The sequence below is a fragment of the Plutella xylostella genome, chromosome 18 (assembly GCF_932276165.1).
Source record: "Plutella xylostella chromosome 18, ilPluXylo3.1, whole genome shotgun sequence".
Classification (NCBI taxonomy): domain Eukaryota; kingdom Metazoa; phylum Arthropoda; class Insecta; order Lepidoptera; family Plutellidae; genus Plutella; species Plutella xylostella.
This window is the reverse complement of record NC_063998.1, coordinates 7,215,659-7,240,289: the sequence shown is the minus strand read 5'-3', so window position 1 is coordinate 7,240,289 and position 24,631 is coordinate 7,215,659. Positions and strand designations below refer to the sequence as shown.

General features: G+C 38.0%; 2 protein-coding genes across 2 annotated transcripts; both read left to right on the top strand.

The window, feature by feature from the left end:
* The first annotated feature begins 171 nt into the window (after positions 1-171).
* Positions 172-11,560, top strand: LOC105386518. Its single transcript, XM_011557104.3, has 7 exons — positions 172-309; positions 1,010-1,196; positions 2,245-2,410; positions 3,716-3,827; positions 5,351-5,560; positions 10,197-10,304; positions 11,529-11,560. Exons 1-5 carry the CDS (start codon positions 285-287, stop codon positions 5,521-5,523), a joined length of 663 nt encoding a protein of 220 aa, XP_011555406.3. The 5' UTR covers positions 172-284; the 3' UTR covers positions 5,524-5,560; positions 10,197-10,304; positions 11,529-11,560.
* Positions 11,561-19,119: 7,559 nt separating this feature from the next.
* Positions 19,120-21,826, top strand: LOC105386539 (prisilkin-39). Its single transcript, XM_011557124.3, has 2 exons — positions 19,120-19,263; positions 19,826-21,826. Exons 1-2 carry the CDS (start codon positions 19,252-19,254, stop codon positions 21,437-21,439), a joined length of 1,626 nt encoding a protein of 541 aa, XP_011555426.3. The 5' UTR covers positions 19,120-19,251; the 3' UTR covers positions 21,440-21,826.
* The last annotated feature ends 2,805 nt before the right edge of the window (positions 21,827-24,631 follow it).

Genomic DNA, 24,631 nt, shown 5'->3' with positions numbered 1-24,631 from the left:
GGCGAGGGTTTTTATATTCCTGGTTTGGCTATACTTTTTATATACGAAATAATCATTAAATAATGATCACTGCTATTTTGGCAACAGTATTCTGAGTTTAAAAATTATACACATAATAAACAATACCATCAAACATGCCTCAAACTGTCACTTTAACATATTCTAGTCTATGACTAAGTCATAGACTAGAATATTATAACATACCTCACGTTTTCTGATTGTATTTATTTAGAACTATTTCAACAAATTCTTAGTGAAATTGCATAAATATATACCAAAATAAAATGCAGGAAGAAAAAGAATCTAAAGGTAAGTAACTAGGTACCAAACAACGCCACATGAAATGGTTTTACAAAATCTCTGGACTTACGCGCTTACACTCTTTCATTAGCACTATACAATTCCCGAGAACGATTATATAGCATGCGGTAGAGAAAGCATTTATGGTGAGGATAATAAAACTGCAAAACTGTGGCCCACCCTTGGAACACCGTGACATCCACACATTTATATTCAAAAAACAATAGTACCTGAATATAACTTTACCCCCTTATTCATAGAGAAGTTACAGAACGTTTTAACTAATAAACTGTTTTGTCCCTCTCCGACAAAGAACTATTTGTTCTTTGACAGAGAGGGACAAAACAGTTTATTAGTTAAAACGTATTGTAACTTTTCTATGAATAAGGGGGTTAGTGTTTATACAGGTTGGCCCGTAAATATTAGTCGCCAAAAAAGTCGAAAGAAAAAAAGTTTGATTAACCCCCGGAGTCACCCCCTCCGTTGGTCCACTATTTATGGGAACCCCATATACTTAGCTTATGTTGTTTTAGTTGCGGGTAGTGGTTGGATGAGGAAGGCCAAGGACAGAGTGTTGTGGCGCTCCTTGGGAGAGGCCTATGTCCAGCAGTGGATGATTATTGGCTGATGATGATGATGATGTTGTTTTAAATGAACAGTCACAAAATCACATCCCTATCCTAATCCCCCCTCCCCCTCCGTCTCCAAGTATGCTCCCCGCGGTGTGGGCGCGCGGCGCAGCGCTGGCGGCGTCACCGGGAGAGGGTCGACATGCTGGCCCGGCCCAACCCGCGCCGCCTGCGCTGTCTGTGGGACGAGGCGTGCCACGCACTGCCGCTTGACAGGAGAGACAAGATCAAGAGCGCTTTGGAGGAAGATTACTTTTTAAGTCCTGAGTAAGCTGGATAAAGACTTTATTGTACACGTGTAGGTACACCTGATGTCAGGTGGCTTGACGTTGTCAGGGGTGTATGAAAGAAGCCTCCTCATGTGACGAGCTACAGCTGTAGGTACTTTATTATACGTCAGCGACTGACGGCTAAGCTAATCCTTTCACCACGATGACCAACCCTGGCCCGGCTCTAGGGTTATAAGGGAATCCTTTAACAACTTACCTATGCCATTTAAATATTACTTACCTATGACATAAGACAACATAAACAGGAATGGCAAGAGATCTGATCATAACCATAGCTGCAATCGTAACGACGAAGTTTATTAGCCTATGTTGTAGAATAATTAATGATTAGGTGATGTCTAAGTTTCATAATTGGGCGATAGGCTCTACAAACTGCCAGTACTGCCTACCAATTCCACTGATCATATAGGAAGTCGGCACCCCGCTCTAGCCATAGACTAATTACCGACTAGCTAGAGTGTAGGTTCTATTTAGTAATTTAAAATCTTATTGGTACAATTATGGGTTGCTAAAACAGACGTAGGTTAGGTATTTTAGGTACCTACACAGCTTGGTTCGTCTTATGTAATTAACAATCGTTACGTATGCACTGTCTGGCCATTTACGTGAATAAATTCAGGAAAGATAAAGTAGAGCAATGCGTAACGCATACGCAGGTAGGTACGGAAAAGCACTACAACACGGTTAGTAAAGTTTTTGCTAGGTGTTGTTGGTACTAAAACATTAGCTATTGAAAAGCAATATTCACCGAAACCATCATCATGATAAAAATTGCTTAAGTATTTTACAGGACTTCAGAATTATTTCCAAATTCCTTCGATTTGAAATTGGTTGTTGTACCTAAGTAATTTGAAGATATTATATTGCCATTTAGGTAATTAGACAGTACACAAAACACCGTTTTTAACAACCATTTATTTAATTCCATTGCCGTCTATTTCCATCACCTATTCCAAACTAGACTACTTAAATAAATGTATTTCCTTTCTTTTTTTCTTTCTTTCAAACCTCCCTCTCTCCATCAGACAAACGGAGCAATACTTCCAGTCTCTCCAGAAGAGCCAGAAGCCTTGCGGCGGCGGCGGCGGCGGCGGCAGTGGCGGCGGCGTGCTATACGACCGCAAGGAACAGGCGGAGCGACAGAAACACCTGAAGCAGAGGCAGAAGTGGCTCATCGACTTTAGCGCTCAGGTAAATCATCATCATCATCAGCCAATAATCATCCACTGCTGGACATAGGCCTCTCCAAAGGAGCGCCACAACACTCGGTAAAACTAGCTCAGGTAAATATTATACATAAAAGTATTTAAGTACATATAACATTTATGTATAACCGTATACCTATATACAGTATATTTTTTACAAAGTAGGTCAAATGGCAGTCACTCTAGGACGCGACTGAAAACCAGTGCCGCGTCAGGTGGGTGTATGCCACCTCATCTGTAGCGGTGTAAGCTGATGCGCGGGCCTTTTCGGTGCTGGACAACTCACACCATTATATTTTTTTATTATTCTTAATGTTCTTTTGTTTGTTTTACTTTTAATTTTAATCTCGTTTTTTTTTGTGTACTTATGTTATTATTAATTTTTGGCGTGTGGTGCTAGACACCGAATAAAGAGTTTTTATCTTTATCTAAATGCTTGTGTTCCTATTCCTTTCTTCAAAGCCATAAGCACTACCAATCACTTTTTCAACATCACCAAAGGTTAACTGGTAGAAAATGCTGCTAGCATTAAGTTCGCCTTTGTACCAATTTACTTTGTGCAATAAAGAATTTAATAATAATAAGAAGCGTTTGCAGGATACGAGTATATTCGGGTCTAAATTAGAACATGATCCGATTCCGTTGTTTGGTTATTATTATCTGAGAACGTGTTTAAATTACTTAACTACCTACATTAGTATTAAAAGTATCGGTTCTTACTTTTATCCACATTAATAGACCAAAGTTCAGTCTAAATAGAAAGCTATCCCCCCGTGGTCATAGCCCTTGCGGGGTAATACGATCTAGGCAATAGACAGTATGCCCACTATTGCTAACGGAAATAATATGTAACCGCTATTTTGTGGTAACTGATAATGGTAACCCTCAGAACCTAACTTACGCTTTTCATACTCGCTAAGCTTATAATTAAGCTCGACAAGAGTCGCGAGACATTGAGCTGGACCATTATTTCAACTTGTACAATTACCTTATCAAATCCTACTAATATTATAAATGCGAAGGCTTGTATGAGTAAGAGTATGTGTGTATATGTTTGTTACCTCTTCACGTCAAAACGGCTGAACCGATTGTAATGAAATTTGGTATGGAGTTAGCTGACACCTTGGATTAACACAAAGGCTACTTTTTATCCCGGTATTCCCACGGGAAAACTTTTTAAGGCCAAGCGAAGCTCGCGGAACTGCTATAAATAATATTGATGTGTAAACTGCTGATGTTCCATATTTGATAAATAAATAAATAAATAAATGTTTTGTTTTTTTGCATAAAGGTTGCTTACCGTATGTGCGACTACGTGGCGAAGGGGCAGAAGGAGCTGCTGGTGTCCAACCGGCTGCGGAGCATCGCCGACGTAGTGCTGGAGCGGGTCGCTCAAGTATTGGGTATAATATATGTCATTTGTGTATCTATGACGACCGAATGACGTAGTGGTTAGTGACCCTGACTAATGAGCCGATGGTCCCGGGTTCGATTCCCGGCTGGGGCAGATATTTGTTTAAACACAGATATTTGTTCTCGGGTCTTGGATGTGCCCGTAAAATGGCAATAGGCCCGCCCCCTATTACATTGGGACTAACATAACACTCTGGCGAAAAGTGGGTGCAGCAATGCACCTCTGCCTACCCCGCAAGGGAGTACATTTGTACAAGGCGTGAGTGCGTGTGTGTGTGTGTATCTATAATAGCGTCATTCAATGATCTAACAACCAGATGACTGCGACATACACTGCCGGGCAATGAAAACGTTCCACTCACAAAATACCGTCACCAAACGACCCCCATTATTTTAAAGATTTAATTTAAAATTGGAATAAATATTGTTCATTGTAGTTGGAAATATCCTGGTGCTCTGTTAAACGTACTTCAATTTTGCATAAGACGTCATTTTTCCGTTTAGAAGTGATTTGGTGCATTTCTCATTGAAACCTTTTCATTGCCCGTGAGTGTATATTAAATTTTTACTCGCCCACTTTAGTTCACGAGTATGAATACGTAACTTGTGTAGGTATAAATTTTCACACGTGAACTTGACCTAGCTAAGGGCGTTAATAAAGGGCTAACTAGCACCGCCAAAAATTTAATGACATGAAGAAATTGAAATAGAGCTCTTCTAAATAATAATTTTGTAAGTTCAGTTAACCCGTTGATGTCTTTTGTATGAAGGAATACGAAGCGCCTTAAAAAAAACACTGTAATTTTGCCATTTAAAATGTTATTAGTTAGATACCCGAGTTTTCAGTTACTTACATATTAATACAGTATTTTATAAATTTTATTAAGTATTTCATGGATAGGTAGGATAGGAATGCCTACTGAAATAGCGGCCAAAAGTCACAAGATTATAAATTCAAGTGACATAAAAAATAAAATCTGAATTTCCTCTCGCGAAATGCTAATGTGACAAAGTGGAGGTAAACGACCTGAATTTCGTAAGAAGTCGATCACAACACAGCTCACGCATAAACATAAAGAAAGCCAAAATTGCGTCTTCTTTGTTGCCACAATTTTAATGCATAATTCTCTCCGCGTTTTAGCCTTATTGACCTTATTGTGCTACTTCACCGATTATAGAGGAGTTCCGCATAATGACTCCTACGCAGATGCTCATACTTTTTAGTGCTCTCATTCTTATAAATAAAACAAGAGAACGGATAACCGACACTACAGGAGAGTTATGTCACAAACTCACAAAGTTACGGGCGATACATAAATTACAAAGGGCTTATAGATAAATGTCAAAGCAATCCAACCAGCATAGATTACACTATTTTCACAGCATAGCTGCATAGCACATCTCTGGTGGATAGGCATAGGCACCCTTATTCGTGATAAGTTTGAATGAAGGCAGTTTTGAATTGAAGTCCACCGTCAACACAACATAAATCCCTATCCTTTTGACCAACCAGGAGAGCCGAAGCCATCACGTGCACACCCCGGCCGCCTGCAACGCTTCATGGTCGCCATTTCCGACCGTATCGCCGTATGGATAGAGAACGCCGTCTACCAAGCTGATGAGGCTTTAGAAGAGGACTCTAAGTGCGACGACCACATGAGCCTGGACTCGGGGAAAGCACACTGATGTCCTGTTGATTCCTGCGCGCCTGGTACCTGTGTCCGTGAGTGTATCACGCATTTGTTTTTTTTTCCTTAAAAAAACGGGTTGTATAGATTTAATTGGAAGTTATATTTTGTGGATCTAGGGTTGTGTGTATGTCTGTGTTTCATATAGCTATGAAACTAATTGATCGAATTGAATAGAAAACTATGTCTTGTATACTAGGCTGAAGGGCAGAGGCTGAAAGAAATTGTATGTTAAAAACACTTATTCTGCCCAAGTACTGGCCTACCTTTTATTTAAATCCAGCCTAACAGAAATAACTGCCAATGTTATGGTGATTATCATATTCATATTAATGAATGTGCGGACTTTATAAATTAATATTACTTAAGTACCTCAACAATAACAAGCTTCTATAATTCTATAAATATAGCTATAAAACTGAGTTTTGCCTATTAACATTCCGTATTCACTTACTTACTATGTAAAGGTAGTAAGAGATAGGTGTACTCTAGATGCCACGCCTAATGTAGACGTCAACACTAGATCATACATTATGTAGATTACATTCAGTAGGCAGCCATTTGTATTGGCATCTTGTTTGCGCTGGGACAATGAAATTCAATGATGCAATTTCAAAACTGAATTCATCATAATAAATAAAAATAATAATGGTAGATTCTAAGGTACTTTTGTATAGAAGTAATAAAAGGGTTTATTTTTTTGGAAATCATTTTGAAAAAAATATGAATAGTTATAAATTTGGGTAAGACTTTTTGTTACGTGAAATTTATACTTCTTCCAATGGGAGACTTTCTTTTGACGTTTAAAATTTCCAAAATCGACCACTAGATGGCATTCGGCCTGTCGTTTCTTTATGAGCTGTATTTTTTTGAGGGGACGGTAGATGTCATAAATGGTACAAAGCTGTCTTAAAATAGTTAACACTTAATAGTATGCATAATATCACAGCTAGTTATTGCATATGGTTGAATTCACATCCATTGGGTTTTTGTATTGGCTGAAAGGACTGGAATCCATGCCGGCAAAAAAAAATATGCAGTGCTGTTGAGTATGAAGTTTTACTAGCGCCATCTATAATCGGTTTTTGTCTATGGTTGTTGTCTATGGTTGAAAATCTCCCATTAAATACTGCGATAAGATTTGATGGTGAGTATGAGTGCTGCCTATGAGCAAGGTGACAAACCCTAGTTCATCTTTAGTGTTTATCACTGACATGCTCAAAAGATGAGCTACTTATGTCAGTTAAATTTACGTATCCCAAAAGTGGGTGGTGGCTCTCTTGCAACTACGCTTTCAGAAGGGCCAGCACGGGGCGCAATTAAGACGTGACAAAAGTTTTGCATCGCGCTCACTCACATCGCGCAGCCTCAAGAGCGAGCGCGACAGATAACTTTTGTCACGTCTTAAATGCGCCCCGTGCTAGCCCTTCAGGAATTACAGTTTTGAAAAGCTCAATCAGTGTGGTCATCTTAGTAAAAAAATGTAAATAATTACCTAGCTGTAGTTGTAGCCTATAGCTGCTTGGCATAATTTTAATGTTTGTAGTCAAGTATTACTAATGTATTCAACGATTACTAAGGACCTACGCCTACCTCAGTTATCTCTATAATTGACGCAGTATTTCTAGAAATCTGTCGCATGGTTATTTATATAGGGAAGGCGTATTGTGTACTTACGGCTTTTATTAGGAGTACAGAAGTAGTTTATTGTTTTAACGAACATGATAAAATAATTAGTTATCTTAGTAGAATCAAAAATAATAGCAGAACATACCTATTTCTGATTTTATTTTTTGCATTCTTCTTACTTACTAAAGTAAAATCAATACATAATATCTACAAATTACGATAGATAGGCAGATGTTCAATCATAAATTATATCAATGAGAATCTCATTTCTATAATTTTCTTTTTGTTGTGGTTTAAACAAATAACTTTAGTAGTATCTAAATATTTAGATATTAGTTAATTTGCAAACTTAGATAAGTAAATTTATAAACCATTTAATCATATTTATAATATGATTTATAGTAGGTATACACATACATCTGATTATTAAATAACACCGATCACACCTTTCAATCATGCATGCAGCGGTTCATTCAGTAGAACACATAAATCTTGCAGCACAACCTCAACAAAGATAATGCACGATGATGATGATTTAATTTTGATGAATCTCGCTAATTATCACACATGTAGCCTCAGCCACCTCGACTGAGCATCAGATTATCATAACGCACGCCATTTCCTGTCAAGTTACATCAACTCTTTACCTAATCACTAATCAAGAGACTGCTTTACTTTTTTTTCTAAAGACCAGTATTTTTCATTACTTATTCAGCCAGTATTATAAACGAGGACTGACCTTACGGCCCTATATGAGTTTGTCTATGATTTTCTTGTGTATCTTAACCGTAGGTGGTTAAGGATGGTTTTCGCTATGTTGTTAGCAAGGAGTTGGTATGGTTGTGTTCTTTGTCAGGTTCTAGGTTGTCTAGGTCCTCTGTTGCCGACCTTCTGGGACAGTATATATTGTTCGGAGCCGCCCTCATCGATATAGTTTGCACTCTGAAGGCTCCAGAGCAGTTCTAGTGATATCTATACACACTTAACCCATCAAAATGAAATACGTTGTAAGTGTTAAAATAATAATTAGTTATAATAATTAATATTATAAATATGAATCGTAGCATTACAATTCAATATAAACATAACATACATATTTTATTTACTATTATAAAATTAATTTTACGATTTTGATGTTTTAGTCATAATAATTATTTAACAACAGATTTTCCCAGACCGGAAGTACGCATTAAAACTGTAGAAAGGCCTGATAGGATCATTATGCTAAAAGTAAATAAATACTTTCTATCCTTGATTTGTTTATCTCTTCTGTATGATTGATAATGATAAGGCAGTATATCACACGTTAGCGACGCGACGTAAAAGTAATTAAATACAAAATATTTGACAAAACCTTAAAATATTCCAAATTTAATTGGCTTTTAGCATTTATTTACACTTTATTAGTCCGTATCCGTAATCCTTAATGTTTTTAAAAGTTTTTTTAAATGTTTATCAATTCCTAACATTTAATGGTGATGAGGCGCAGAACTATCTCAGCAGTGAACTTAAAATATATGTTATAATTAGTATTTGATTATCTAATTGCCGCGAAATAATTATATTATTTTAAATACAGGGCAATTTAGTCAGTGTACTTCCCGTCCGCAGATTAATGTACCTACTCGAATTGTTTTCAAATGTGAGAATCCTGATACATATGAATATGAAATTAACAGCACATTACATAAATTTATTGAATGGCTAAAAAATAATGATCTCTCTATAAATATTTCTAAAACTAATATGATACAATTTCAAACTTATAATTCCAATCCTGACAAAATTAATATAATGTATGAATCAAATCAAATAGAAGAAATCAATAATACAAAATTCTTAGGTTTAATAATAGACAAGCACTGTAACTGGAAGGCCCATATAGAACAAGTAATAAATAAGGTCGGAAAATTCATTTATGCTTTACGAAACCTCAGACAAGTGGTATCAAAAGATGCAGCCCTAACTGCTTATCATGGGTATGTTGCATCAGTTCTTGCCTACGGGTTACTATTATGGGGGCGATCAACTGACATCTTTAAAGTTTTCCGTATTCAAAAAAAATGTATTCGAGCCATAGTTGGTATAAGGAACGATGAATCCTGTAAACCTTTCTTCAAATCCTTAAAAGTACTAACAATATTTTCTATGTACATAAAAGAAGTATGCGTATTTGTTAGAGAACACATGGACTTGTTTAAAAAGCAATCAGACACAAATGAGAGGTCACGCAGAGATCCATATAAACTAACATTACCGAAGATTAGGGTAGATGTATATAAACATAATGCTTATGTAATGTGTATTAGGATATATAATAAACTGCCAATTGAGTACAAAAGCTTGCCTTATAAAAAATTCAAATGCGAATTAACAAAGTGGCTTTTAAATAAATGTTTTTATTCTCTAGACGAGTATATGATGGCATGACATTAATTTATTTGACATTTAATTATTATTTAGTATAAATTTTAACATAATACTATTTAAATGTGGCATGTGATGTGACTGATAAAAGTTTAATTAGGTATTTATAATGTAAGTTATGTATTAATTTAATGTAATTTTATCTAATCATTTATAATAAAATGTAATTTATTGCACGCTTTGAGAATGGTAATACCACTTATTGTAATTTGCAAGCCTTACCAGGCAGAATATGTAGGAACCAAATTAATGTAAAACAACTAATATTGTAAACCCATATTCAGCAAATAAATATTTCTATTTCTATTTCTATTTCTATTTCTATTTCTATCGAAAATATACTCATCAATATTCATAATTCTGCCGACGCTAAAATTCTGTTGGAATAGTAAAATGAAGTCATAGTCAAGAAGAAAAAGGAGAAGAATATACTCTATGTGATGGCGGTCATCTCTTACTTCTTGTGTATCACTATGTATCGATTTATATGAGACCCCTTACATATCATCACGACCCATCACGTCCCCACTAATGCACTGGTGCACACTGGTGCACGGGACTTCTTCCAATGAAGGTCCCCTTACACAATTATAATGTAATTACTGACATTTGCAGGTGTTCTTCTTCCTGGTCTGCGTGGCGGTGGCGGCGGCGGCCCCGCAGTGGGTGGCGGGCTGGCCTGGCTACCTCGGCCACGGCCTGGTGGCTCCACTCGGCGCCAGGGTAAGCCATCATGTCCAAGCTACACCCTTGTTACACCTACCGAGTAGAGTGGCGAGACAGTACTCTCGGCCGATCCTTGACCAAGGAATCGTTAGCAATTGACCGGGATACTGTCTGGGTCACTCTACTCGGTAGGGGTAATCAGGGTTTATGCTGTGCGAAGTGGTCTATGCAGAGAACATGTCGTGTATGCTTTGCGATGTCCTGCGGATAATAATATCATTATCAATCCGTGTACACATTGTGTGACATAAGAAGTCCTTTAGAACCTTACTATTAAATCGATTGTCATGAAGATACTTCATATGTGGACAAGGTATTACCGTCCACTGCTGGACAAAGGCCCGCATTTTTGTGGCCTCTACTCCAATTAGAGAATTATTATCGAATAGCAAAACCATAGGTTTGCCTTTCTGCATATATTCGCCATATACTCGTATGTGCCACCCTTATGTGCATGTGTGTTGGTTGATGATATTGAAAATTTCAGATCTATAATGTTACTTCCACCTAAAAGACCCACCATAAATAACCGCTACAATTTTCACACGGAAGTGTCTGTGAACTTTCATAATAGAAAAACAGCAACGTGTTAAAAAAGCATACAAACCAAACTAGGCCTATTTACACAGTAAAGCACCGTGAATCATTTTCTCAGTTTATTTTTTAACTCGGTTCCATAATCTATTACCTACCACGGTTATGATCCAGTTAAGAATGCACTCGATTCAAAGTAGCCTTATTTCGTAAACACTTTTTGCATTTAAAATCTTTTGGAATGGACAAAACACACAAAAGATCAGCATATTGTGTGGTAACTTTGCCTATTTTTTCGACATTATCAATTCGTCTCGTTACTCTTTGGTTTAGTGAAGCGTGTCTCCGTGAATTACATCAGTGTAAATAGTTACACATTTACATAGGCTGCTTACATTATGATTTGCGCACTAGGTCACCTTTAGATTAACTATTGAAACATTGTTTAAATAAAAGTTGTTTATGGACAACTATGATTTGATGAATGCTAAGTTTTGTCTTTGTAATTAAATAATAACATAGGCTTTCCCAAGTCTTTTACAAAGGGTGTTCACGAAAGGGGTATACGAAAGCCAAAATGGGATGACTCCGCGAGTCGTTCTAAAAAACTTTTGTTTTAGTTCTGTTGTCAACACCCTGTGATGATAGTGATAAAAGATTTTCAATTTCGAACCCTTTTTGTTCCAGACTCTGGTGGCCGGGCCAACCGTAGTCAACGGCTACCCAGGAGTAGTCGGCGGCCGCCTCATCGCCCCCGGCTACGTGGGCCACGTCTGGTAACTCCCCCCTCCCCCCGCGCGCACCAAGCCTCACCCCACCCCCTCGCACTCCCATACCCCGAGAGTTACGTTCCGAGATGACTCATTCCTTTCTGTAAATGTTCTGTGTAACCTTTTGTAAATATTCTTTTTTCTGAAATTAAAATGATTGTCTCGCATTTTTTGTTTTTTTTCGGCTCTAATTAATGTTGTAACGTGGCTGGGTAGGTAATAAGTAATTATAAGGTACTTAGCCAGTACCTTAAAGTCATGAGAATAAAATAAGTATACAAACCTAGTCATCTTTCATCAGAAAATATGGTACAGGATATGTCTTTTCGGTCAAAAACGTTTTTTAGTTATAAAAAATGCTAAAGGTCGGTAAAACCAAAGGAAAAGAAAGTCCATTTATGATACATTTGGAGACGTATTGGCTAGACCAGTTTTTGTCATAGAATAGAGATGAGACTGGTTAGCTACGTATCAGAACGTCCAAAACCAAACTATCTAGCTTTCTTAAAATGCCCGAAAATGAAGTTCTTAAATGTCACATAGTTAGAAAACTATTCCACACACAAACACACATAGTTAACATAATTATGTTCACTGTAGAAGACATAGCTATTTACTGATATTATATACATTTTTTGGTGTTCTGCCATAAGGTTTTACGATAGTAGGTAAGGTTATTTTGGTTTTGGATATTAAGACTATGTATTTATTAGACTATGTATAGTATAATATTGACAATAAAACTAACTCATTCATAAATTATGTATCGGCGTAACATTTCGTAATGTTACAGTGGAATGCTGTCTAGACAGGTGTTGTGTGAAATGATATTATAGTAAAAGTGAATTTGGTAGCTTTAAAAGCTTGCAGTACTGTCGATGAGCTTTACACTTTTCGATTTGGTCTCCTACATTTTAAATAATGTATCCATTAAACTCACAACACCCTGTAGACGTCTGTGGCTGCTCGGGTGTTTCATGGTATAACTAAAAGCAGCGGTTAATAAAATCCTGCCTGTAGAGAGTGATTTGATATTGAAGGCGAGGCGGTTTGAGAGCTTCAGGGAACATCGATCTATTCCTTTCGTTTCAATATCTTCAGGTAAGTAGATTATTGCATAAATCAGGCACAATAGACATAATTTTCCTAATATTAAGCTAAAATTAATATCTACAAAACTCATGATATTGATGATAAATAATAACAATGGCAGTACCTACTTACTTACCAATATTATTATGAGGAGGTTTCTCTGGAAAGTGACATCGACACGCTCGTGGGTGGTGCAAGAGTGCGTTCACACGTGCAACTTACACCTCTGATACATAATCAGTGCGTAAGACTGATTTCTTAGTCAACCTCTACCTATTATTTCATTCGGTGTAAATACGTACTAAGGAATCGTGATTGATCTTAAATAAATTGTCTTATTCTTCTTAGCTTGTTGGTGAAAAACATAAAAAATAAATTTTACAAGTATATAACATGAAAACACGCTTATATTAGAACAACGACCGATATTTATTTTGGTACATTGTAAACAACATAGTTATTCCTAATTAAGTACCGCAATTAAACGACACTTGGATTTGTTATACCTTGTCATACTTCCTTTCTGCCAGCCTGAAATGAGACAAGTTTGATTTATAATTAAGTATAATTCACTTGTTATTAACTTAACATTACATAAGTGGCACACTCACGCACTACTTCTGTAAACAACGACTTATTTATATAGAGCATCGGTTATATAACATTTGTCAGCGGAGAATGTAAAGTCGTCAAGAATATACAAATGAATTTATATGACCGAATTGGCGCTGTTTTGCTTTCATACATTTGAGTGGAAATATCTGACCACTGCATGTTTACTGGTTACTGGAATCGATGGTCGTATGAGAATGGTACTTATGTATTATGTGCATACTTTATTTTATGCAATTGACTTTCAAGAGGTCGTGTGAAAAAGAGTTGTATAGTTAGTTGGTAATAATCAAAGGGACAACTTACAGCTTTGTTTTCAAGAAGTTCTTCGGTGCAAACGTATAAGCAGGCCATGAGAATGTTCACGGAAAACAAACATCCTGTATAAACGATTTTGAACAAACTACTACTAATGGGACAGAACGGTATCATTTTAATATGCGTTTATCAAAGTGAAAAATGGGAAAATTGTTAATAACTTTTTATTTGTTTTGTTTTATAAGTCTGTGGATCCAATAGTAACTCATTATACCTCTACTACATTTCTGATATGCGAGAAGTTATTATTCTGAAATATAGATGAAGGATTTTATCAGTGATCGATCCAAATGATAGTTAGTCTATTAAGAAATATGTATAACATACAGCCTCAATACTCTACCTATTAACTACTTCGCTCCGAATAGCCTCTTCCCCGCACAACATGCCATTGTTAGACCTTCAAAATGGCATCACAAAATCCAAGAAGCGCAGCACCCAAGACACAAACAAAAAAAAGTGACCTTTTTTAAAATTGGCCGGTTGCAACAATCGCAAGTGATAGTAAAAGTGACGCGAGCGGCGATCGCCGGTAATTGCGCGGGCGCAGCCGTTACTTTATTTTTTGATATAACTCCGATGACAGACGACTGTTACGTTTTCCCGTTGCTATAGCGATTACTCTCCCTCCCGATCTCATTAACTGGCCTTCCGCCTGTCTCATTTGTAATGGCTGTGTTATAGGTGCTTTTGAACACTCGATATAAGCACTCGTATCTTGGAGAATCGCCGAACACTGTTACATGTACTTAATGTTTATTTGATACCTTTTACTTCGGTCGAACGCTAAGAACGAATTAGAAGCACTAATACAACAGTAAGTAATTGATTAGGAAGTAATAATGATAAAATGTGATTGATAAGAACTTTTGATGAATCGATCAATTGAATGCGTTGCCTCAGTTGCAGAATTATGTTAGATAATATACCTAGGTAAAGATATAGAAGTTCATTGTTAGGTTCGGTTAAAATACTTATCTATTGCGAAATGTGGCACATACACAATACACATTCACCTTTAGTTATATTTTTTATTTATCTACTAACCTCATGAGCCGTGACAGTGACCATGAAAGAGGTCACCGCATACCTGACCTCAGAGGCTCAGAGGGCGCGTTATATATAGTATCTATTTGATAACTAAATGCTACCGTTAGATTTATTGTGCAAATTTTGCGTGATTGAATAATAAGTAAATATATTTTATGATCATTATTTTGATTGCATTCTTGCATTTCGTGTAAATACATAATTAATAAAACTCTGCAAATGATACTTACATCGCTAGCAAAGGCTGTGTACGGTAGCTCGTATAGGTAATCCGATTCTGTGTAAGTATACTGTTACCTACGCTACTTGCACTTTCAATTTCACCTTTACTTTTCATACGTTGTGTTATTACTATTACATTTTCTTTCTATCCTTACGCTACTAACTCTACATTAATTGTAAGTAAGTTAAAAAAACTTGATTGGAAACAGAAAAGAGCTTGATTGGAACTTGAGCAGAAAACAAAGAGAGCAGTTTCTTCGAGAGGAAACCGCCTGGAGGCCACCGCAGACCCGGTCGCCCCGTGCACACATGGCGGCTAACAGTAGACGGCGAGATATGGGCACTAGGGCTGAGCTGGACAGAAGCCAAGACCAGCCAGCTTGGTTCAAACTTGTGGAGGTCCTTTGTACCATTGCGTTTCCATAGGACAGCAACAACTATTTAGATGTAAAATTTATCCCATCAAAAACAATACTTGTCAAAAAAATCAAGTCTTGTAACTCAGTTGTGCTATGGTAAAAAGTTGTGAGATCCATGTAATACCAAGTCTTATCCACGCACGCATCTCAATCTTAAAAATATTTAATGTTTTATATAAATATATTGATGGTACGGCCGTGCCGCTTTTTGCTCGACTTGGTGGGACAAGACAAGATGTTACCTAGTTAAGTAGGTGAAAAATTACCAAACGCGTTTTTACTTATTATATTTCCATAAAATTTTCCGTAAGTAAATAATTAGATAATCCTATTAGCAACGAAAACATACAAGTCTAAAAACCATCTCATTTCTGCCAAGTACCATTATACGAAGCCGCTTAGTTACAAAACGGTACTAAAATAAAACAGAATTATGATTATGACCAAAGAATGTCTGACTCACTTATTTTGGGCGTGCAAATGTTTATGTAACTTTACTTGCTAAAAGAAGCTGATTCATTTGTGTCCTACATTGCCAATACATAAGTGATACAATCATTCAATTTGAGAGCTAATTATTAGTATTGTAGGTAATAGATGTTTGCTGAAGGTAAGTTACGTACGTCTCTGTAGCAGTACACTGCCTGTTAGAAATTCGGATCTCCTTCATACATAACTTTACATTATTAAAATGGATATTTGTTCTCCTGCTGTGGATTGTGATAGTATAATTATGCACGGTATCTATGTATGTGGAGTGTTCAGACTATAACGTGACAAGATGTGGATGTATTTTAATTAATCTAGTATGTACTCACACTACTCACCCCGTAAGAAAGATAATATATTAGAAGAAGAAGACATAAGCGTGATTTCTTTATATAAGCGAATCGTCTCGGCCCTGTGTGGCAAGCCCTTTACATCCAAGTACATATTTATTCAAGTATGTCTAGATGGGGCGTGTTCAATGGAAGTTTCACGCAGGTCAGGTATTTAGACCAGACTTAGAGCATGTACCTAGGTATCTAGATGCTCTGAAAGACCTGATGATCCAGTTTAGGGCTTCGTTAAGTCTGTGGCTTGTGATGCTTCTTTCTATACGGCTGAGAAAGTTTTACAATACCATGCGGGAAATTTGTTTGCACCTCGAGTTTTCTTGTTTATTTCATGATTAATAGACCTTGTAAGTCTTGTCATAATAGGCAGTAAGTACATTCCATTGACGATTTCTTGAAGGATATCTAAAAAGAAAAGATGGACCTATTGATTAATAATAGTTATCATTAAGTCCATACTTTGTATAAACAGGAATTTAATTATGGCTGCAATCTTAAAAATGAAGATCCACCCATACTAAATGTATTATAACTAACCTAAGCTAACCAATGTTTAGATTGAGTTATTGAAACAGGCAGTTAATATCGAGCCAATACAAAAAGATACGATGTTGAAAATCTTTACCTTCTATTTAATTTAAGTAAGTACTTAATTGTTTTATGAACAATGATAAAAAACAAACAACCGTTCACTAACTACTAATCATCGACTAAGTACTGCACCGTAAATGAAATTTCGATCTGAATGATAAAACCAACAACAATATTATCATGTTGTAAGCCACTCCAAATGATATTTCTTTAAAGAATGCTACGAGAGTTTAGATGGAGCGATGGATGTCAAAACAAAGGCGTCCACGTAATAAAAATTACAAGATATACATAACAGATAGACAGACAGACAAATAGCTGGAATGTGTATAATAGTAAGTGGACTCTATTTCAATATGTGCGTTGCAAAAAGTCTTGTCAGTTTCGTTGATGATCGCGATTTTTAGCAGATACTAGGACGTTTGTTATGTTTTCCCATAATAGGTCCTTATAATTGTACCTATTTATCTTTTATTTAAAACCCTAGAAGAGGGGCACATGTTACTTTTAATTAACTGCTTATAGTAGAATTCATATGAAATAATGGTAAAACCTTTATTATCCACTTACGTTTTTTTTACACTCTGTGCACTATGAAAACATTCCGCTCATTCATAAACACATCAATATCATTAGTAACTTAATCTTTAATCTCGGCCTGAATACCATTACCGTGTCCGCTCATCTTCACGCCAGTAAACTGTCTTGTACTCGTAGTAAGCAAGAGCATGAATGAAAGTAAATACAGAATCACAACTCGCAGTCACAAGTCAGAGGTCGTGGCCTCGACCTACGTGTAGTTATGTACAGTCCACAAAAGAGATAAGTATAAAAGTGTCCAGTGCAAACAAATTTATACACTCACAGCAAATGAAAAAGTTCCATTCAGAAAATCACCAAATTACACCGAAACTGGAAAAACTAACTTAATGCCACCTTCTGCAATATTTAAGTGCATTTATCGGCGCATCAGAATATTACCGACTAAAAACATAAATATTTTGTTGAAATATTTGGTGTCTGCATTTTGTAAGTGGAACTGTTTCTTTGCCCGTGAGTGTAGTTTGATCGTAAGGGCGAGGGCAGATAAGGGTAAAATGAATGAGTAGAGTGATATCCCCGCTTCCCTCGGCCCTTTAATACAGTTCAGTCTGAACAGAATACGCGACCCACACCCACAAGTCCCACAACTCACAGAAGTTTTGTTTGTATTATGTCATAGGTACAAGATAGATAAAAGTCTAATATATTCTCCAAATCCTCAGGTTCAACTGTTTACGCAGGTTTTTTTTTGTTGGCAGTACCTCTAGAGTACGGACACTTCGGACTCTCGTTGATGGACGAGCTTCAGAATTTTGTTAACCGGTGCACGGTGCCTCTAAGATACCAACTTAGTCAAACGTACTTTGTTTTTGATGTTGTGCCGAGCGTTCCTGAGGGATTTCTCACCAGTTACCTTGATAATTTTATAATAGTCCTAAACGCAAAAATGTAGGTATGCTAAAATGGCTACCACGAACGCCTAATATCTAAGTCATATGAAGTCATATCATATTGTCTAATTAGTGCAGAATCGTGGATATAAAATTTTGAACGAGGATGCGGAAACTCCCTGACTACAACAAGCTAAATACCTCGGTATGCGAGGTCTTTTACTTTTCAAAACAGAAAATAACTGTTGCATCTTATGTTTTAATTAACAATAAAAATGGTTTACTTTGTTAAATTACTTATGACTGCGGTACCTGGACTTGTTGTGTATGCGGATCATTTTAATACAGAAATATGAATTATGTATTTAATATTTATACTATTTATTTGGTGAAGTATTATTACTTAATGTACCTACTTAATTAGGTACAGAGAAATTATTATGTAGGTACCTAGTATAATAAGCAATAAAGGGCTGGATGTAATAATTAATAATTCTATATAATTAAAAATTTCATTTTGTTGTAGTTGTAGGGCCAAAACTCGTACCAAAACAAAAGTCAAGTTGTGCCTAACTTCAAATACTTATAAACAAAGATGACCAAGGAACGCGAATGTAAAGTACTTCTCTATCGAGAAGAACATGACTGTCCACGATTTTGAAACATGGCTACCAAGATACACACATAACATGCAGGATGCATGGTATAGCATCATCATCATTATCTCCACACAGATTAATCTCAAAGCTTACATCCATCCGCGCGCCTTACTTAAAAGCCGACAAATCGAGAGCACCCAAAAGAAATGGGCCATCAGATGACATTGCGATGAATGCAGCGGAGCGTGATCGACTGTGACGCAACTTCCGCCGCCCCGGCCGCCGCTCCAGTGAAAGGGAGGCGAGTCACCCTCCGAGCACCCGCAGACCACCACTCTTATAAATTCGGTGAAAACGCCGCGACACCACATTACATATTCGGCGGCTGTTGGAGGCAGCTGTCCGATCTGTGCATCTTTCACTCGTGACACACCACCACCCGGCTCGACTCGCTCCGCTCCGCTCAATATGAAGCTCACGGTGAGTCGGCGACTGTGATCTCATGATAAGTGCAGTGACATTCCGTGATGATCATCGATAATAGTGTTCCGTGCAAGGATTCCACAATGGAGATGTGCAGTGCGAGTTTACGAAACCGTTGAAATTAACATAATTTCCGATATTATGTAAAGCTCATTTAAAAATAAATTGTTTACTCCAAATTAAAATTTATAATTAATAACATAGGTATTCAAATTCGGTCATTAGTAGAGTCTGGGGCTTATGCATATAGTTGCCTAACTATTGTAATAGTGATTACAATCGGAATAGTAACACAAACGGAGCATAAACATGCGGAGAGTAAAAGCGGTAAAAGTGAAATTAAATTATTAATGATGCCTTAATCTCATGCGGACGCACCGCCATGCGGGCTGCGGTGACCGCATCAGACACGATTTTTACCAAAACTGGTTATTGGAATTCCCCTATGAAGCGATTAACAACAAAGAAAGTGAAATACGATGCTCGTAAAGCTATAAATAACATCTTGTGTGTTGTATCTGTAGATCGATGTTAAATTATAACTGTGTTTCCGTTGCAGGTGGTATTGATCGGCCTCTTGAGCGTGTCATCGTCATGGGGTCTCATGCAGAAGAAGATGGACGACAAAGGGAAGCGTGAAGCCGAGATCGGATACCCGTCGTCGGGTCACTCGTCGCACACGCTGCAGATCCAGCCGTCGCTGGGCCACGAGGAGGGGCAGGCCATCAGCATCAGCGCCGGCTACAGCGTGGGCGGCGCCAAGCCCGCCTACAGCTTCGCCGCGCCGGCGCAGACCTACCAGCTCGCGCAGCCAGGACCCTCCGCCGGACACCCCGGAGTACAACTCTCCCCTATTGCCATCCAAGGCGACCACGGCCTCAGCTCCAACGAATTGTCGCAACTTATGAGTCAACTCTCGCACGGTATCTCCTCAGGAGCCATCTCCTTACAACCAGCCGCGCAATCTTACCAGGGCGAAGGTCAACTGTACCAGAGCGGAGGCCAACTGTACCAGAGTGCAGGTCAACTGTATCAGGGTGGAGCGCAAGAGGCATCAGGGCAGCAGCAGTACTCTTACGGAGCCCCCAAATATCAGTTGGAACTACAGTCTAGCCAACCATCTTACGCAGCTGCGTCCAAGGGTCTTGGGTCGTACAGCTCTACCGGACCAGTTCTGTTCTCACCTTCATCGGACTCTCACGGTAGTCAAGCGGCATCTCTCAGCTACAGCGCTCCAAGCTCAGGTCACTCATTCGGGGATTCTAGCTCTCTCGCTGGACTTTCCCTTGGAAGCTCAGGTGGTTACTCTTTGGGTGGTTCTGGAGGACATTCTCTCGGTGGGTCTAGCGGCGGCCATTCTCTCGGTGGAGCTAGCAGTGGTCATTCTCTTGGTGGGCCCAGCAGTGCCTTCTCATTTGGAGGCTCTGGCGGTCACTCATACGGAGGGCTTTCGTTGGGCGGTTCCGGACACTCCTTTGGACCCATCAAATCTTTTGGTGGTAGCTACGCTGCTGCACCCAGTAAAACTTCTTTCAAACCTTCAGCTTATTTGGGTTCGTCGGCCGGTGACTCCGCTCACAGTATTGCTGCTCTAGGCGTCTCCCACACTGTGCCTTCATTTGGTCACTCGTACCCTGGAGGACACGGAGGTTTGACACTAAACTCTCTCAGCTCTGGCAGTCACGGACCTAGCTTTGGTGCATCTTTCCCTGGTTTCAGCGAAGGTTCTTCTAAATTACATGGTCCTTCATACTTACCTCCTAAATCAGAAGGCTTTGGTTCCTCATTGGAGTCCTCTGCTCTGGCTTTCTCATCTGCTGGTCACGGGCACTCGTCGTCTTCCCCGGGTGCGTCGTACAGCCTGCCATCAGGCTCGTACTTGTCTTCTGGATCATCCCACGGAGCGCCGTCTAGTCCTCAATACTACATTTCATCCAAACACCCATCGTCTGGATCTTTCGGAGAAGGAAGCCAAGCTTTCAGGTCGCATTCGAGCCACGGGCCAGTAAGCTCGTTCTCAGCCGGCCCGAAGTACAGCTTCGGTGGCCAGAGCCGGGGCGGACACAGCCACGGGCCCAGATTCGCCCCGTCCAAGGACATCCAGGGATCTTACAGCGAGAACTCGTACAATACCATCAAGTACAGCGAGGAGCTCAAGCCGCGCGCTCGCTAATGTTGTAGGAAGTTGGAAAGCAATATAAATCTCATCTGCTGTAACGCAAAGAGCATTTCCTTGTAGTGTGCGTCTCGATGTAGGATGTGTGGCCGCAGAGCAGCGAAAGTGCGGGTGTAATGAGATTAGCGGTGCGTCCCTCGCTAACTACCTGCGGGCGGCGCATGCGCGGGACTGATGGCACCACGCATCACCGTGTGACGTCACATACTTACACCTACTACATTATAGCTTTAGGGAATATGTTATTAAGTTACCAAATTACTTTGCCGCCATGAGATTCTTCTGTACATAAAGTTTTCTATTAGTTAAGTTAGCTTATTTATTATTCTAGCTAGTAAATTTTAGAAAAGAACTGTTGTTGTTTGTAATAAAAATTAAACTGTTTGTTGATGTTTCATTCATGAGTTGTCCCAGTGATATCGAGTGGTATAAATAGCAGTGACACTGCAGACAGCCAGTCCGAGTACCTACATAGAAGAAACTCGATAGCCTTGTTACTAGTTAGCTAGTTTCACTGGCAAGAAAGTAAAGGAAAAGGAAAATGGATATATTATGCAGGTATCCTATATTTTATAGGAAAGAAAAGCTTTTCCCTGAGTTTTTATGTGGTATTGATAACCAATGATAAGGTGTTTTGAAAAACCACCAGCTATATGAGTATACGAAGAGCTACACTTCTAGAGATTATTAGAGTAATAATACTTTTTAGAGTCAGTACTTAAATTAAATGTTAAAATCAAAATAAAATTGCACAATGTGCAACTGGGTGCACAGTTGTTACAATATTAGAGTTGTTGTATAAGGTTTGCTTATTATGGAATAATTTAGTACATTATATATATTTTATAATTTTTCTTTAAATTCAAGTAGAGGTCGAGAGAATTAAAGAAAAATATTTTTAAAAATGTGCAATGGTTCTAAACTTCAACAGACTCCAAATGAAAGATAAATTCAAGGTAGGATATTTTATTTCATGTCATTTGCATACTTACAGATTTTCCAAAATATACAATAAAGAATTTAATTCCGGTTCACCATCGGAATAAATCTGCATCTACATCCGTGGCTCGTGTCTCCCACATCCCCACTCACAAGTCACAAGCACTGCCCACTTTAGGGTGAGTGGTCACCCAATCGGCACATCTGACTGAATCATAAGTAGGTAAAGTTAAACAACTATTTTAATAATGCCATTTACAAATTGTAATATCTTATGTAACGACTTTTTCTACGTCTGCGCCGCATACCGGTTTTTTTAATACTTTTTAACCGGAATTTTCCTTTCTTTAGACCACTGCTCTCAGATATAATTCGAGATTACATTTGAATTATAAAATAAGAGCAATAAACTCAACTAGGGCACAAATATAAGTAGGTATATTATTTAATATTATTAAGTATATTATTTAATCCACAATATAAGATGACAACAAATTTAGGTAAGTATGTATAGTAAGCCGAAAGTCTATTGGGTCCTATTGAAAAGACAGGTTTTTTGCTCCTTTATAGAAACTTATTTGGTAACGTAATTTTTTGCAGTATGGGGAATACAATAACCCCCTGAAACACCGCCTTCAGCTGACTAAATCACCTTTGCAATAGTTATAATAATAGCTTAAGATGTATTCCATCCATATATACTCACGCAAGAGATGCGGGTTAGAATCCCGGCGCTGACATGTACCAATGAGTTCTGTACCATCGCTGCATATCTAGATTTAGCACATCTAGATATGTGAACCCACCAACCCGCAGTGGACCAGCGTGGTGGGAAATGGTCCAAGCTTAGAAAGGCAGTTTAGAACTTGTGGATATGCACAAAGGTTCCATTCGAGAGAGCCAGGTGCCGGTACTTACACCCGCACAGTGAATAGAATCGAATAGAGGTATTCCATCATATGAAAATCTCCTAATATCTTCACCAGGGCATCCTTATAACTGTTTGTAAGTATCTTTTGATGATACTTTTCAGATTTAGCATGTGATTATAAATAAAATTGAATCAATTCGATGGCCTTTGTAGATTATTTTTAACTTTTTACGAAAATACGGAGAATATTTAGGCATAAATAAAATCGTTTTAACTAAGCGGGAGAGCTAAACGCGCGAACATTGCCTCACTTCTTAACATACTTCGGTTCACACTACGAGCTGACTAACATTTCAACTGTAGCTAGCTTAGCTATCTAGCGGAGCAAGCTGGCGGTATACCCTGCTCTTCAATGTTCAGTTTCAGCAGGTCATGACTTTGAGTAACTGGGTTGCTGATGATGAGGATGAATACAGTGATATTCACTCGCGGAGAGAACCAGGTATAGACGTTTGTGTGTTCTCTGATGATTACCATTAGAATTACAACAGACCTGAGACGATTCATGAAGAAGAAGTGGACTCTCCACGTTCTTACAGTTCGTAGATGAACTGGCAACTATTCAGGGTCATGATGCAAAGATTTAACAGATTTTATAACGTACACCTAAAAGAGGAAACTATGACGGTTGTGTTGTGGCATGATATCGAGCTGTGGAAATGTTTTGACTGATGGTGATCTTATAATATGTCTTAATGATTTTATTGGTACCGCTACATCTAGTGAACGATCTCAGAACAAAATTATAGATCGTATTAAGTGCTGCTGCTGTCGTGTCGTGCAGAAGTTTGAAATTCACCTCTCACTTACGAATGATCGATATCTTAAAAAGTACTTATACATAAAACTAGATGGCGTTTAATGACATACACATAGTATATAAAAATATATATACCAATAATTATAAGTTTTTGACCAATGGAGTAACAATACTAACAATATTCTGCCGGTTAGGGATTAACCTATTTGCTGGGTTTTTCTCATCAATACTCGTTTCAATGTAAAAGTACCTAATATGGAACCTACATGTTAAAAAAAATTACCTCCATAAATTGTAAACTATATTTTATGTAATTTAATTTAATTGAAAAGTTATCTAATTTGAAAGAAAGTGATTAGTTACCTACATTTCGTTTGGATGAAAAATTCCTATACAATTATATGGGAATGAATGGCTGTTCCAATCAATTAACGACTATATGTTTGTACAAATACAAGCTACCCGACTGCTGGTGTTTACACGAAAGTACAAATTTAATAAGTTTAAGAGCAAGACGATTAACTATAACTATTATAACTTCATGTAACCTACGGAACTA